The sequence below is a fragment of the Micrasema longulum genome, unplaced genomic scaffold, assembly GCF_059751315.1.
Source record: "Micrasema longulum isolate JH-2025_06_02 unplaced genomic scaffold, ASM5975131v1 h1tg002329l, whole genome shotgun sequence".
Lineage (NCBI taxonomy): Eukaryota > Metazoa > Arthropoda > Insecta > Trichoptera > Brachycentridae > Micrasema > Micrasema longulum.
In genome coordinates this window covers 20,623-37,062 of record NW_028279479.1, presented here as the reverse complement: position 1 = coordinate 37,062, position 16,440 = coordinate 20,623, and the positions used below count along the sequence as shown (strand labels likewise).

Here is a 16,440-nt window from a genome sequence, read left to right as displayed (position 1 = left end):
GATATTAAAGTTATTAGATTTTACTTCTTTTTTTTTTTGCACCACAACAGGCCAGGAGGCCTAATTACAGTGGTGAATTACATCACAGAGCACCCAGGCTTGAGAAAAATCACATTTTTAATTTTTGTGTTCTCACCGGGAATCGAACCCGGAACCTTCCGTGCGTGAGTCAAGCGTCTTGACCTCTACACCACGTAGGCCAGCAATGATGCAATGTGTACTGGCTACACATCACCGGGAAGGAAGAGTTAAGGGACGATGTGTCGAGAATAATTCGTAAATAGAACAGGACGAAAGATGACCGAGAAACTCATGGCATGATCAAACAAAATCTCATGTCTGATCATGTGGTCATGTCAAAAGCAGACACAACCGAAGGGCGTCTATGACAAGAATCTGGAAGACGTATGGCGTTCCATCCTCTCTGCCTACCCCACGTTGAAATGGCGTGATGGCAGCAGTAACTTTTTCGGGGGGGACTAAACCTCCGTTTACAAATTTTACATTATTTTTATAAGGCGTTTACCAAATACTTTTTCATCAGGTCTGTCCACTTCTCTGGCGACGTGGACAGGAAGTCTATGCAGGAGTGCAGCCTGGACTATCAGACTGACAACGAAAATGACACAAGCGGTAAGTTTTAAATATTGATACATTTTTTCACGTTGGGCGCCTTTTCAATAAAATTGGCAATTACGTGACAGATGTGAAACATTTCAAATGAACCTTGCAAGAGAGAATGCGGAAAAACAGATCACAATGTTTCAAGGAAAGTAAAATTACCTTCAAATAAATCAATAATGATTTTATGCGTCAATGTACATTACTCCGCTCCATGTGTTAAAAGAACCCGAGCCCAGGATGAGTGTTAGCGGCTATTTGGGTAAAAATCCTGAATGCGATGCTTGAAGTCTCGGGCTCGATCTTGATTCCCACACTGCAGTATTTTATTTTCCCTGGGCTGGCACCTGAAGCAGAACACTGATTTCATTAACTGTAATAAATTATTAAAATATCATGTATTGATTCAGGGCTGATATCCTGAATGGTACAGCGCGCGTAGAGATCGCTCTGTCGGCGTGTATTAAGTTCGTAATTACGTGTTAAAAATGCGTTCTCTGCGTGCGCTATTGCGTTCAGAATACCACCTTCGCAGTGTCTTGCGCACCGCTTGGCGTGTATGGAGAAATAATGATAACTAAAGCACCCAACTAACATTTGTTTAGTTCAAATATTTCTTGATAAACATTTCCACATGTTTATCACTGCGGCCCCACGTTGGGCGCCATTGTAAACGTATCGAAATTGTTTATCCTCTTTGGGCGCCAATTCACACATGTATTTTTTTTGCACCACAACAGACCAGAAGCTCCAATTACAGTGGTGAATTACATTGGCTTGAGAAAAATCACATTGTTTTTTTGTGTCCTCACCGGAATTCGAACCCAAAACCTTCCATGTGTGAATCAAGTGTTTTAGCCATTACATCGCGGACACCGCGAAGTATATTGTGAGTCATGCGCACTCAACCAGGAGTACAGTAAGAAACGATTTGGTGATTCCAATAGCACGTACAGCGGTATTCCAAAAATCATTTCTATATAACGGACCTAAACTATACAACCTGATACCGTCATTTTGGAAATTTGATAAACCATCAGTATTGAAAAGAAATTTAAAAATTTGGTTGACAGACATTGGAAGTAAGGAATCGGAGAATTTATTGAAGATAGTAATCTAAATATTATGCTATCCCATTGAATCATAGATAAATTTATTGTATTTTCGCATGTGCATATATATTGTGTATGTATGTGTGTATATATATGTATATGTGTGTATATATGTATGTATGTGTATATGTATGTACGAAGTATGTATGCTTTATATTTATGTATTTAATTGTATTTTTACATTTAATGTAAACTTAATTTTTTTTTCTTTTCTTCTCTTTTGGGCTATAACTGTTTTTTTTTTATTTCTTCAATATTGTTTTTATTTATAGGAAACATATTCGAAAACCATATTTGCCGCAACAAATCGGTTTCTTAGAACAGGCATTTGCCCATATAGGAACCGATTGCAACATTAGGCGTATTAATATTTCTGGCTTGCCGACCCTTCATATACTGAGCCTACTCCTAGTACTAGCAGAATTTGCCAGAGTGTTTTTTGTGCCATTTTCGTAACATTGTATGTATAAACTAATAAATGAATAAATAAATAAAATATGAATTTTTCTGCTCCTCGTTGGGCGCCAATTATCATATACTATGTATTTTTCTCCACGTTGGGCGCCAAATCAAGTTACTTGTATAATTTACGACATTGAATATTTTTCTTCCGCGTTATGCGCCAAATCACATTATTTACGTAATTTTACCTTTTCCCTCGCAGGATGGTCGGCCTGGGCGGGCCCCATGTCACGCAGCGCGCCTGCCGGGCTGCCCGCGGCGGGCGCGGACGGCGCGCGTTTCCCGCGCCTCGAGGAGTGCGCGCACTTCCACTACGGACGCGTTCGCCTCGGCGGGCTGCGCGCGCGCGCGCTCGTCGGCGCCACGCCACCGCAGCACGAGGAAGACGGTGAGACGATTTTTTCATTGTACTTTTTTTTATTTGGTAAGAAGAATAAGTATCCTATTTTACTCAATGTATAAGTTACAAATATATGTATAATTTTCAAGTATATATATTCTCTTTTCATTTCCAGCCGGTTGGGTGACAGTCAGCGTGCGGCCGCACTGCGAGAACATCTCGGAGCAAACGGACGCCGAGCGACCGGCGGAGGACAGCGACAGCACTGAGTGGCTGGTCACACGCAGTGCCGAAAACTTCAAAATGCTGGACTCCATGCTACATAGGTTGGTGGAAACCGTCACATTGTCAAGTCCATGTGAATGTTATCATAAATATGCCAAATGTTTACAGGAAAGAAAGAGAAAGTTTCTCCAGCCTTGCAAAATTTGAATGTAGAAAAATATGGTGAACGAATTTTTATAGCTGCAACTGCTAACGCTACATCCATTTGAAGTAATAAGTCCGATAGCTCGATTCATCGAGATAGTCAGTGTCAAGTTTGAACAAGTTGTGACTGGTCAGTCGACTTCCAGAGCCGGAAGCTTGAGGTCGTATTTACCGTGTCTATCTCGTATCATGGATTTCTGTTATTGTCAAGTATTGTTTTTAGTTGCAAAAAATCGCCAAAGAAGCTTGTGAAATATAATCAGTGTATGGAGATAATATGGTGACTATGAAGACTTACGGACTTATTCCGTCAATTTAGTTACAATAAAATACATTTTACAAGTGGTATAAGCGATTTAAAAGCGGAAATGGATCGGCTGAAGATGAGCAATGGTCGGGACATCCTTCGACCTTAAAAACAGACAAAAACGTCCAAAAAGTGATAAAAATTATTCATTCAAACAGGCGATTGACTATTCGAGAGGTTACCGAAGACCTGAACATCTCATATGGTTCCGTGCAAAGAATGTTAAGTGATAATTAGCAAATTGCGAAATTCGTCAAGAAATCTCGCTTCCAATCTGCTGTATTTTTGGCCGAAAAAAGGTTCCTGTCTGTCTACCATGCGACTACTGGCTCTTCCCAAAAAATCCTTGCCAAAAGGAAAATGTTTTCCAACAATATGAGGGCCACAATGGAGCAGCTGTAGCCCCTTTCTGGAGAAGCCTTCCAATCATGGAATGATTGTATATAACATAAGAATGTCAGTTGAGACGAAACCCGGTCACTGGTTGTACACTATTATAAATAAATGTTGAATCAATTAAAAAATTTATTATTGTAATTAAAATGCAGTTCCACCTAGAAATGTTAGTAGAAAAACTCTATCTATGGTTATTTACCACTTAAACTGATTTAAATTTGGAAATATAACAAGAATGCAAATATTTTCAGGTGTATCTACGACCGGAAGGTGTCAGGGCTGCCCGACCTCTCCATCGGGGTTGACGAGGCCCGACGTGAGGGCCCCGAGGTGTATCAGTCCCTCATCGCCGACTACCTGCACCACTTCAGCATCATCGCCGACGACACCATCAACTGTGGGCCCATCCTCAACTGGCTGCAGATGGACAACAAAGGTACCGTACTGTGGGCTATACGATAGCTTTTCTGCTTGTCCCTTCAAGGAAACATTAAAAAAAATATATTTTTGATATACTTTGGATGCCTCCTTAAATATGAGGGTCTATTTATTTATTTATTTATTTATATTTATATTTGGATAATTTATAGAGCGCCGTTTTTGTGAAAATCACCTCAAGGGCGCTGAGTGCTATATACGCTCCTGACCGCCTAACATTTTAGTAATATTGCCTTTCTTTTACAAGTTACGGCTCTTGCTCAAAAATGCTGAGTGGCTTCTTGGGTCGTTGCCCTGTATTTTAGGTAAAATCATTTGGCACAGTGTGTGTCATAGATCACTGAACTTTGACCCTCCCATGCATGAAAATGATAGTATTTTTACAAAATAATAATTTTGTTCCGTTGCTGATTCCAAGAGATTTTACTAAATCTAAGTAAGGAGCTGAAATGGATTTAAGTGCATTTATGGCTGTCAGCATCGTACTTATTTTTTGTCAAAATTATAGTTTGTAGAGGCCGCATCTATCTTCTACAGACATCAAGCCTTTCACGCCAAACTCACAGTATCAAAATATGTAAATATCAATGGGTAATATATTTCAGGGCACCGTCTCCTGGTCGCCAGCGAAGACTCTAATTCCATCAACACTCCCGCCGTGGCAGCCGCCTACTCTGTCAGGAGATATGTGTCCCAGGTATGTGAACATCTCCTGCTTCCAATCTACTATATCTCTAAATATAAACATGATGATATGCAACAAAAATAAAAGCTGGGAATATAATACGCGATGCCCTCCAGCTCATTCCTCAAAACAGCCATTCCAGTGCATGAAAATGCTGGACGTTCAAATTCCAATGCTATGTCCTACGGATAGAGATATGATGATATTTTCCACTGTTCCTATCGGTTGCGTCATATGGAATATTTGGATGGGTGGTTGTTTAGAGTCAATTTTTAACCTATTGGCTATTCTCTGAAAAATTATACTAAAAACAATGCTAAAACTGCCACCTGCGAGGTGTGTACAGAAAATATATATATATTTTTTTAAATACATATATATTCATTACCATTAATGTTGTCGCCTTCAAAATAGTCCCCATTAGATGTTATGCACTTGTGCCAGCGCTTCTTCCAATCCTCCAAACACTTCTTCGGGATAGCCTGTAGCTCGTTCAGCGATGCGCTTTTAATGGCATCTATTCTTGTAAAACGATGGCCCTTTAAAGTTCTCTTTATTTTTGGAAATAGGAAAAAGTCACACGGAGCCATGTCTGGCGAATGTTACAGTATTGTTTTTGGCCAAAAATGCACAAACTACCAATGAAGTGTGAGCAGGTGCATTATCGTGGTGTAAAAGCCATGAATTGTTTTGCCACAAATACGGCCGTTTTTTCGGATTAATAGCCACGACACTGGCACCTACTTTAAAGTAGAACTACCTTTTTTCAGAGGCAGTTCACGGTATTGGGCCCAAGTTTTTAACATGTCAGACTGTTTTATCTTCAACTTAATTGACTATAACTAAATAAAATACATTGTAATGAATAACCGAACAATACTGGTTACTAATTTACGCAAATCTTGGCACCTTACCAAAGCTCAAAACACCAAACTTCTGAGTTTTGAGAGTAAGTGCTTGAGAAGAATATTAGGTGTAAGGTGGTTCGATTTTATAACCATCATTGAAGTCCGAGAACGGACGCAGCAGCCTCCTATAACGAGCGTCTCGAGGATGCGGCGGTGGACCTGGCTTGGACACGTGCTGCGCATGCCTCAGGAGAACCTAAACCCTAGTTGCCTCTTCTTTAAACCTGCAGGATCACGCCGCCCTGGTAGGCCGTCAATGACGACCTTTAGACTTTATTCGGCGGAATTAAAGGGCGCTGGATTGACATGGGAAGAAGCGAAAATGCTGACTGGCAATAGGGTCTCCTGGAGGCAACTGGTGATGTCCACATGCTCCACTTAGGAGGCGGCCTCCGTGGTGTAGTGGTCAAGACGCTTGACTCACGCACGGAAGGTTCCGGGTTCGATTCCCGGTGAGAACACAAAAATTAAAATGTGATTTTTCTCAAGCCTGAGTGCTCTGTGATGTAATTCACCACTGTAATTAGGCCTCCTGGCCTGTTGTGGTGCAAAAAAAAAAAAAAAAAATGTAAAAAAAAGAAAAAAAAAAGAAGAAGAATTTACGTTAAATGTTATAAGTTATTAACATTGTTTCGAAGACGATCAGAATCAATGCTGGGCGGAGAGAGTCTGAATTTATTTTTTTTGTCGTTGGTGACATGTTGCGTTTCTGTGTTGGTAGGCCTGGCACCTGGAGTTGCCAGTCACCAGTGTTGCCAGTGCCCTTAGGACCTCGACATAAAGACGTGCCAGTTGCAATGCATATAAGATTATGTTTTCCTTTTCCAGGCTCGAGATGAAATCAGTTTCGAAGTCGGCGATATGATCTCCGTTATTGATATGCCAGGTATGTGTTTACTTTGATCGATGATTTTCCTTCTTTTTCATATTGCGACCTCTCAATTAGCGATGAAATAAATAGCGGTTTGGCTGTATACCAAATATTTGGCGAGCCCCTCGGCTGCATAGCCGAATATCCTTCAATAATAAACAGTTTTTCTGATATTATCTATCTAGTTTTTATTTATACCCATCTGTGTCTTGGGTCTAAAAAGGCTAAAGCCAGATTTAAAAAAAATATATTTTCAACATTTTTTAGAGGGTCGAACACGCCTCATTTATAATAGGTTTTTAATTTAATATCAAAAATATTTCAGGTCCTTCAGAGTCGACGTGGTGGCGAGGCAAGAGGGGCTTCCGCGTCGGCTTCTTCCCCCAGCAGTGTGTGGCCGTCATCGGGGACAAGGTTCCGAGGAACATGAAGCAGCCGCCCCCCATAGTCGGGTAAAGACTTGTAATTTTTATAATCTCCACCGAGACTTAGCGTCGACAAAGATGGAAACCAGAAACCTGTTGCCAGTTGTCGAAACGACGCAACAATGCTATAATCGATTGGTTAAGTTGTGACACTTTAGGAAATTCAAGAAAAGTCGCTTTGGAAATCTTCCATGTTTCCTTTGGCAAAGAGTTTTCACCAACCGACTCAGTCTTTAAGAGAAAATAATCTTTCGGTTGATGGTACTTACAGATTCTAAACAGACTATAAACAATATCGCTTGCCTAAACTGTAAAACTCGTAACTCCCGATTTTGCCAAAAATGGGATTTGAATGCCATTTGAAAGTTTTATCTATTTTACATCTTTGGTGAAAACTTTAAAAATATGTAAAATATATTTTAGGTATAAAACAGAAAAACTCAAACTTCCAAACTCCACCACATTCAAAAGTCAAATGACATACTCGCAATTCCTTTGTTTTCGGCCATTTTGTATTGATTTTTTTTTTAATTATTGCTATTTATTACATGGCGAATAAGATACAGCACTTGGTTGTGTAGCGCGAGCATAGCGGCGATGATGGTTTTAAGAGACTGCACTTGAACTACATGTTGGAGCTGAGCAAACTGCACTGATCTTGTTGGGCTAATTGAACGAGCTGACTGATGTTGGCTGCGTCCTATGGTCTCTTTATAGACGGCGTTCCTTTGTAGTACATTTCTTCATGGTAGGGACGGTGTGAATGTACTGCAGAACGATGCCCTCCGATTTCGTGTGCAGTACTCATAGAGTTGCATTTTACGAATGTATTGGATTCGATTGAAAATGATGACATTGCATCGTCGGTCATTAGTCTATTTTAGGTGAACTAATTTAACACGTGTGTGTCATCGACTATGGACTATCGACCCTACACATACGTTAAAAATCAAATTGGACATATTTTATACTTACATTTTTTTCTCATTTTTTTCCCAACCAGAAGTCGAAATTTGCTATTTGTCAAATCTTCTAAGAGCAACTTTTGTTTTTATGCCCCAATGTCCAGAATGTGTAGATTAGTCAATTCGTCACACAACATGGAATTTTTTGGGATGGACCTTCCAGCTTTTCGTAGATCTCTTCGCCACTAAAACAGTGTGGGATGAAGATGGATTAGCATGATTTTGCTCGAAGTCTTATATGTTGATCATGTTTATGAATATATCGTTTACCATTATTTTAATGCTGTTTGTCTTTGCTAAATGGTTTTATGTTCTCTTTGTTCAGTTTCTTGTACATATGTTTCTTCTACATATGTATATAAAAATAAATACAGTAAAACCTCGTTTTTACGTTCCTCGATTTTACGTTTTGCGGCTTTTTACACCGAAATGTTCAGGACCCATTTTTCTTCATGCATTCTCATACAAATATTCCCCCAAATTAACGTTGTTTACATTTTTCATAACCCCGGTTTTACCCCTAAAAATTTTTTGGCATTCATTTGATGTGTCAAAAAAGCTAAAATTTTGTCGTAATATCAATGCCGCGGCCCGCGCGCCACCGCGTATACCACACGAATGAAGAATAAAAACAGGTAAACAAAAAATAAAGGATAAGTTATTGTCTTAACCTAAATTCAAAGCAGGTGCAGTGTAATTGACCCTTTTGTTTAAGTGTCTTCCTTTAGGGTTAGCCTTTATTGTCATTTGAACAAAAACGTCATATTGACTTGTGCAAATCAAGATACGCAGTTGACAAACGTTAAGAAACAATAAAGTTTTAATATTATTAAATTGCGATGCTTAAAACATAAAAATACAAGTATTTAAAGTTATAAAAAAGGTGGTTTAAAAAGCCGCGATCTATTTGACAGTTGTTTTTAGTGATGCCATAGTAAAAAAAGTGATACCGTATAGATAAAATTTCCCAACATTTAGAGAAAAAAATAATTTTTAAAATGCTGTTTTTAAATCAAATAAATAAACAGATTACATAATATTGTTTGAAAAAATATAAACATATTTTTAGTGAAATCATTGAAAATAGGTAACACATACATTTTTCATTTCCTCACTTTAGCGTTTTCCTCAGTTTTACACTTTTTTTCTTGCTCCTTTGAAAAACGTAAAAAGGGGGTTTTACTGTATATAAAAAGTGAAATAAATCTATCAGAAAGTCAAGATTAGGGCATATCGGCTGATAGCTGCCTGTCTCTAATTTAATAATATTTTATTCGTACATTTTGGAGAAACCTCGCAGTACCTTCAATTCATTAAATGCTCTAATTTTGCCATGTGCAAGAAATCATTTTTATATCCAATCTCCCATAGTACTGAACTTTCTCATCACCTATTTTCTTCCTCTCTTGTTCTCCAGGTCGGTGGCGGTGGCGCCCATGAAGCCAGTCCTGCGCAGGCACGGCAAGCTCATCTCGCTGTTCCGCAGCTTCATCCTGTCGCGCCCCAGCCGCCGCTCGCTGCGCCAGCAGGGCATCCTGCGCGAGCGCGTGTTCGGCTGCGACCTCGGCGAGCACCTGCTCAACTCGGGACACCAAGGTAACACCGATGGCCTCGGGCCTTGGGGACGATTGCAATCGGAAGATGTACCTTCACCATGATGGCATTATAATGGCTCTACCCGACCGAGTTTCTCCAGGGTATGCTCGGCTACAACAGCTTAGAGACTAGATGGAATGTGTATTTGACTACACATTTTTATCCATTGTTGCGTTGTATGATCGATAATTCTGAGATTATGATGAGCATTGCATTGGTTTGTATGTTCCTGATAATTACCTAAGACAGCGTCAGCATAGATTGTTTCATATTCCGATATACAGGAGCACCCTGCCACCTGCCTGTTGGAAGGGCTACCGCTACACTGAACAACATCGCTCTGGATGTTGATCTGTTCCATGTATCCGAAGGGGTTTTCCGGAGCAGGATTCTCCTACTACTTTGACATGAGTCTCTTTCATGTATTTTTTCTTTGTTATAATATGTCCGTATTGAATATGTGTTTGTAATGTATATGTTATATTTAAATAAATGAATTGAATTGAAATTGACAAATTACAACAGAGATGGAGAATACCTTAAATAAGGGAATATGGAAGTCTAGGCATTTACAGGGCTTATGACCTGTCATTGGCTGGTGTAAGTGGCCACTTTACACACTGCGTAACATTCACCAATTTGCCTATGTTTGAACATTCATATTTCTTCAATTCTTCCACTTGTTGATTTTAGTGAAGTTAAAGAGCTGAAACCTTTATTGTTGTGAAGAGATTCATCTGACTCTGAAGTTTAAAAATAGGAATTACATCAAAATAAAATTGATTTGCTACACTATAGTGTACTTACAGAAAATTTGTGAAAACTGATACGTTGAAATTTACAATATTTTTTTTATCTATTTTCAATGATTTCACTAAAAATATTTTTATATTTTTTCAAACAATGTAATCTGTTTATTTATTTGATTTAAAAACAACATGTTAAAAATTATTTTATGTGTAAATAAAAAAAAAACGAAAATAGAATTTTGAATTTGCATAAAATAACATAAAATCATTTTTCCCCTAAATGTTGGGAAATTTTATTTATCGGTATAATTTTTTTTCTATGGCATCACTAAAAACAACTGTCACATACATCGCGGAAAAATTGTTTCTACTTTAATGACAACTTTTTAAACCATATTTTTTATAACTTTAAATATTTCTATTGTATATGTTTTAAACATCGCAATTTAATGATATTAAAACTTCGTTGTTTCTTAACGTTTTTTAACTGTGTATCATGATTTGTACAAGTCAATATTACGTTTTCGTCCACATGAAAACTAAGATTAACCCTAAAGGAAGACACTTAAACAAAAAGGTCAATTACACTGCACCTGCTCTGAATTTAGGTTAAGACAATACTTTATCCTTTATTAGTTGTTCGGTTGTTTTTATTCTTCATTCGCGGGGCACACGCGGTGACGCGCGGGTACGACATAATTTCGTATTTTTTGACACATCAAATGAATTCCGGAAATTTTCAAGCGTTAAACCGGGGTGATAAAAAACGTAAAAAAACGTTAGTTGGGGGGAATATTTGTACGAGAATTTATGAAGAAAAATAGGTCCTGAACATTTCGGTGTAAAAAGCGAAAAAACGTAAAATCTAGGAATGTAAAAACGAGGTTTTACTGTATTTGAATTTAGGCCTGATTCAACGAGGCAAATGGACAAATCGTTAATTATTAATTAACTCTTTCCGTTCTGCCCGCCTTGATATGAATGCGGATGGTTTCTAGCGTCCTAAACGTCTTGTTCCAGTTCCCCTGGTGCTGTCGTGCTGCGCGGCCATCATCGAGCAGCACGGGAAGGTGGACGGCATCTACCGGCTGTCGGGGGCGTCGAGCACCACGCAGCGCCTGCGCATCGCCTTCGACGAGGAGCGCCTCCCGCCGCCGGGGGAGGCTCCGCAGGACGTGCACGCCGTGGCCTCTTTGCTCAAGATGTACTTTAGGTAAGGCGGGTCTGTCGGGGCCCCAGCATCACGCATTCAAATTTTACAATGCGCCAAAGAAAATATAGATATTTAACAATGTATCTACCGAAGAAAACATCAAAATTTTATGATACATCGAAGACAACAGATGTTTTACAATGCATTGAAAAATATTTTAAAAAAAATTGTAAATGTCATTTGAAAGAAAATTATCTGTTTTACAAGATACTGTGTTTGCTTTTATTATTATAATCATAGGTGGATAATTTATATAGCGCTAATTTTTGTGAAAATTGCCTCAAGGGCGCGCCGTACAATAAACAAATATCCCAGCACGTCTTGCAGCTACAGAGCGCATAGACGGTAAGAAATCTAGCCCTCATTTACATTATCTTTAAAATATAGACAATGAAGTTAAGTGTTTAAATGATATTAAAATAAATAAAAAAACTCATTTTAAAAAATGGGAGTTAGATTGTAACCGGTCTTTCAGCTACTGTGCGCATGGCCGATTGAATTTCTAGGCCCTATTTACAAAATTAAGGTTATTAGTTACATAATATACATAACATTTACACCAGATCACCAATCGTCTTGCAGCTACAAAGCGCATGGACGAGTGGAATTCTAGCAACTTAAAGTTATGTCAATAAATTTACAAAAAAATATTGTTGAGCAGAATAGATAATTTGTCAAGAAGACGAAAGTGTCAATTTTCGACACCTCTTTCTGTTCGTTTTCAATCGAGGGAACAAAGCTGCTCGCGTTGTTTGCTCGGCGTCTGTTGACAGATCAAATGAGTTTCGAAAAATTTTCAACGTAAAACCGGGGTTTGAAAAGTGTAGAAAACGTGAGTTGGGGGAATATTTGAATGAGAATGTATGGGAAAAAATGGGACCTTAACATTTCGGCGTAAAAAGGGAGAAAATGTAAAATTGAGGAACGTAAAAACGAAGTTTTACTGTATATTATTTACATATTGTGTACTTATGTAGTTACAAATTAATGAACATTATTTGTAGATTACCCATAAAATAAATCAATGCTGGCACTGATGTAGATCCAAGCCACAGAACTTGTAATGGCTTTTCAGGCTGCCCTCATGCTACGCCATAATTATACATTTTTACAGTTTTAACATTTCAATTTTCATATTTTTACTAAAACTAAAATCCCACCAAGCCACTTTCTGTAACTTGTTGGTGGAGATTATATATATATACATAATTTTTTTTATTAAAAAAGAAATATTTGCGTTCTTATAATTTACCCAAATATTTAATTTTGAGGGCCATTTTCAACGAGTTGTAAATAACTCACTACTAGAAAATGGGAATCAAGTTGGGGTAGAGTGGGATGCGAACCCCGGACCTTTGATCCGTGAGTCCGAGACACTAGCCCGATTCAAATTTAAATTAAACTTATATAATATTATCTACATTAAAAAAAAACATGAATTAACAGTCAGAAAGATCAGAATATACATGTACATACAAATAATAAAAAAATGTTTTTTCTTAATATTTGATTAATGTACATGCTATAGTTCAAAAGGTTATTTTTATTTTTTACTTGAGTACTTTGATAATCTTTATATAATTCCTCTGTACGTGTGATGTCACAAAACTCCTCCTAAACGGCCTAACCGATTTACGTGCAGTTTTCAGCGAAATGTAGATCTTTACGCTGCGCGTGGTCATAGAAATTAAAATTTTCAATCGAATTTATAAAAAAAAGTAAGAAGCATTAATCTTATTTTCATCGACCTACCAGGGTTGCATTCCACGAGAATGCAGATACAAAAAAAATTTAAGGATGTTGTTTTTTGTGTTTAAAAAAAGTTTTTTTTATGAATCCCAGTCAGATTTTTTTCTTACATTCCTTATAATTTCTTCCCATTTATTTATTTTTACTGGATTTTTGGTAATACTAAAATAATATTAACTGACATTCAATACATTTTTAAAAATCGCATTCACGAATAAAGTGCACCCCTGTTGGTGAAAAGAGCCGAGTTTGACGTTTGCAAAAAGAATTCTTTATTTGAAAATGAATTATTTTATGTTTTGGAATTCAAACATAAACAAGTATCTAGGTACCTACTTAAATTCAATATATGAATATTCATGATTTTAAGTTTTGGGATTCAATCATAAAGTACCTAGGTACCTACTTATTAATGAAAAGTCTTTTTCCAAGCTAATAGCAGGCAAGCCAATTTTCGGGCAGGGCAACGTCTGTCGGGTCCGCTAGTATAACTATATAAGGACATTCAATCCATCTAATCTTCACATTCGTTTGAAAATGCCCTAACAAGGCGAAACAATTGTCACGAAATTTTTGTTTTTTTATTTGTAAAGATAAATTTTTTTTTTTTAGTAGACTCAAATCAGTGTTTGATTTCTTTTATTATTAGTTTAAATAATTTGATGTTTGTGTTCGCCTCCGGCAGGGAGCTGCCCAACCCGCTGTGCACTTACCAGCTGTACTCGTGCTTCGTGAGCGCCATGCAGGGCGCGGGCGGCGCGGAGGGAGAGGGCGCGCGGCTGGACGACGCGGAGAAGCTGCTGCGCATGAGGGAGACCATCGTGAAGCTGCCGCCCCCCCACTACCGGTCCGTATTCTCTCTTGTCCCAATGATCCTTTATTAAGACGATGATTGAGGGACAGTCAGCGACCTTGTTAATTGAATCATAAATGACAAGTTGTATTATTTATTATTATTATGGATAACTTATATAGCGCCATTTTCGTAATATAATACATCAAGGGCGCTTTACATAGTGATTCTATAGATAAATAAATTTAATTGAAGCTTTTAAATTTGTAATTTCATTAAAACAATTTATTTTGTTGTCACATGCTACGGATATTCAAATGATTTAAAGAACAAGTGGGTTTTAAGTTCTTTCCGAAACATCACTTCACTCTCACAGCCTCGCACCTCTGCTGGCATAGCATTCCATGCCGTAGGGCCTGCGACCGCAAATGCACGTTCACTAAATTTAGTGCGCTGTTTGGGTAGAGGTATAATAACTTTTCCTCTCGCCGTAGACGTAGCTGATCTAAGCGTGAGACGCCTGTCAGCTAGTTCATCTGGAATGCAGAGTTCCCTAAGATATTCCGGAGCAGAGTTGTGCAGTGATTTATACATAAGCCAACAGAGTTTGTATTCGACCCTCTGTGGAAAACGTAGCCAGTGTAATTCCCGAAGTAGTGGAGTGATATGACTGAACTTAAAGATTCCGAAAATAAGTCTCTCTGCAGCATTCAATACAGACTATAGGCGAGTCATTTTGTTCATTGGTAGACCTGCGTAGATACCATTACAATAATCGACTCTAGACACTACAAACGCATTTATCAATTGACGGGCGGCGTCAACCGGCAAATGTTTGCGTATGCATTTAATTTGTCTCAACTGATAGAAGCATGAACTTATCGTTCTACTAATTTGAGCGTCAAGAGAAAGGTCAGAATTAAGTAAAACTCCCAGTAGTTTAACGGTAGGTAAAGCGGTATTCCCTAAATTGGGTAGGGCCGTACCCTGGATCGAATTCTGTCGTCTGACTGAAGCCACCCATAGTTGTTCTGTTTTTGATGGGTTTGATGTTCAATCTGTTTTCAGCCATCCCGTTTCCTATTTTCTCGATGCATCCATCAATTAAATTGACAAGCACACTTTTTTCGCCTGGTTTGCAATAAAAATAAATCTGTGTATCATCTGCGTAGCAGTAAGACCACAATCCACATTCTTTGATAATGTTCTCTATATCTCTAGTGTATAGAAGATAGAGGAGTGGTCTGAGTACTGACCCTTGAGGCACTCAAGTTGGGTGAGCTTTTACCCTGGAACAACTGCATATTTATTTTATTTTTTAATTTTTTTTATTTTATTTTATTCAGAAAACATACAGTCATACAAAATAAGTATTAAAAACAACATTTTTTTAACTTAAAAAGACCAATTAAGTTTTCATAAATTAAAAAGATATAAATATTAAATGTGACAAAAAAATAAAAAATCAATAAGAATTTTAAGTGAGAAAAGAATAATTCTTGACATTTGCGTTTTCCATGGAGGTAATAAATTAAAATAAATAAAAATACTGAATGTACACTCCGAGCCATCCACGCATACATATGAACGCACATATAAAACATACACAAACATATGCATTACATGCGGCACATATACATAGCATAAACCACTCAAGATGTACATTCAGCAACTATCCCAAATAATCGACCCCATGAAGAAATTTTCTGTACAAATGCAACGTGCAGTTAAAAATGTCTACATCAATACTGAGTCCGTTATTCACTCGGCTTTCATCATTCCTCTGCCAGTTCCATGTTTCACTTCCACACATAAGTGTCGGGACTAAAGCTCCGTTGTGCACTGTCAGTTTAGCTTCGATTGACATATTTTATTAGCAATTACTCTGCTCAGTGCTCCGTTCACTGTTTTTTTTCAATATGATTAATCCATTTAAGTACTCCCAAATATTTTATTGATTGATCCACAGGACGCTGGCTTTCCTCATGCGACACCTCCACCACATGTCGCTGCTGGGGGCCAGCACGGGGATGACCGCCAGGAACATGGCCATCGTGTGGGCCCCCAACCTGCTGAGGTCCCCCGTCCAGCAGCACGCCCTGCAAGGGGTCGCCGTGCAGGTGTGTATTTGGTTTTTATTGATCTAACTTTTCATACTTGCTTTTAGTGGTCTTTATTTTTTTATTATTTAATAAATGCCCAGAGGGCTCTTACAATACACAGTTAAAAGTACATAAAGTATTATAGAAAATAACAAAAATAGTTCTTAACAACAATAATAAAATACTTCTTTTGCTGTTGATTTGCATAGTTCAAACTACGCTAAATACTTGCCTATACCACGGCTCCACATGTTAGCAAACAAACATGCAAACTTAGAT

General features: G+C 38.0%; 1 protein-coding gene across 1 annotated transcript in view; it reads left to right on the top strand.

The window, feature by feature from the left end:
• Positions 1-16,440, top strand: part of CdGAPr (GTPase-activating protein CdGAPr) — a gene marked incomplete at its 3' end in the record, with an annotated part of 38,602 nt that overhangs the window by 1,545 nt on the left and 20,617 nt on the right. Inside the window, exons 2-12 of the mRNA XM_088240023.1 lie at positions 545-633; positions 2,398-2,583; positions 2,711-2,861; positions 3,919-4,103; positions 4,711-4,802; positions 6,527-6,584; positions 6,895-7,021; positions 9,377-9,555; positions 11,325-11,517; positions 13,952-14,113; positions 16,029-16,179. Coding sequence (XP_088096149.1) covers positions 545-633; positions 2,398-2,583; positions 2,711-2,861; positions 3,919-4,103; positions 4,711-4,802; positions 6,527-6,584; positions 6,895-7,021; positions 9,377-9,555; positions 11,325-11,517; positions 13,952-14,113; positions 16,029-16,179 — 1,573 coding nt within the window. The remainder of the gene's footprint in view (positions 1-544; positions 634-2,397; positions 2,584-2,710; positions 2,862-3,918; positions 4,104-4,710; positions 4,803-6,526; positions 6,585-6,894; positions 7,022-9,376; positions 9,556-11,324; positions 11,518-13,951; positions 14,114-16,028; positions 16,180-16,440) is intronic.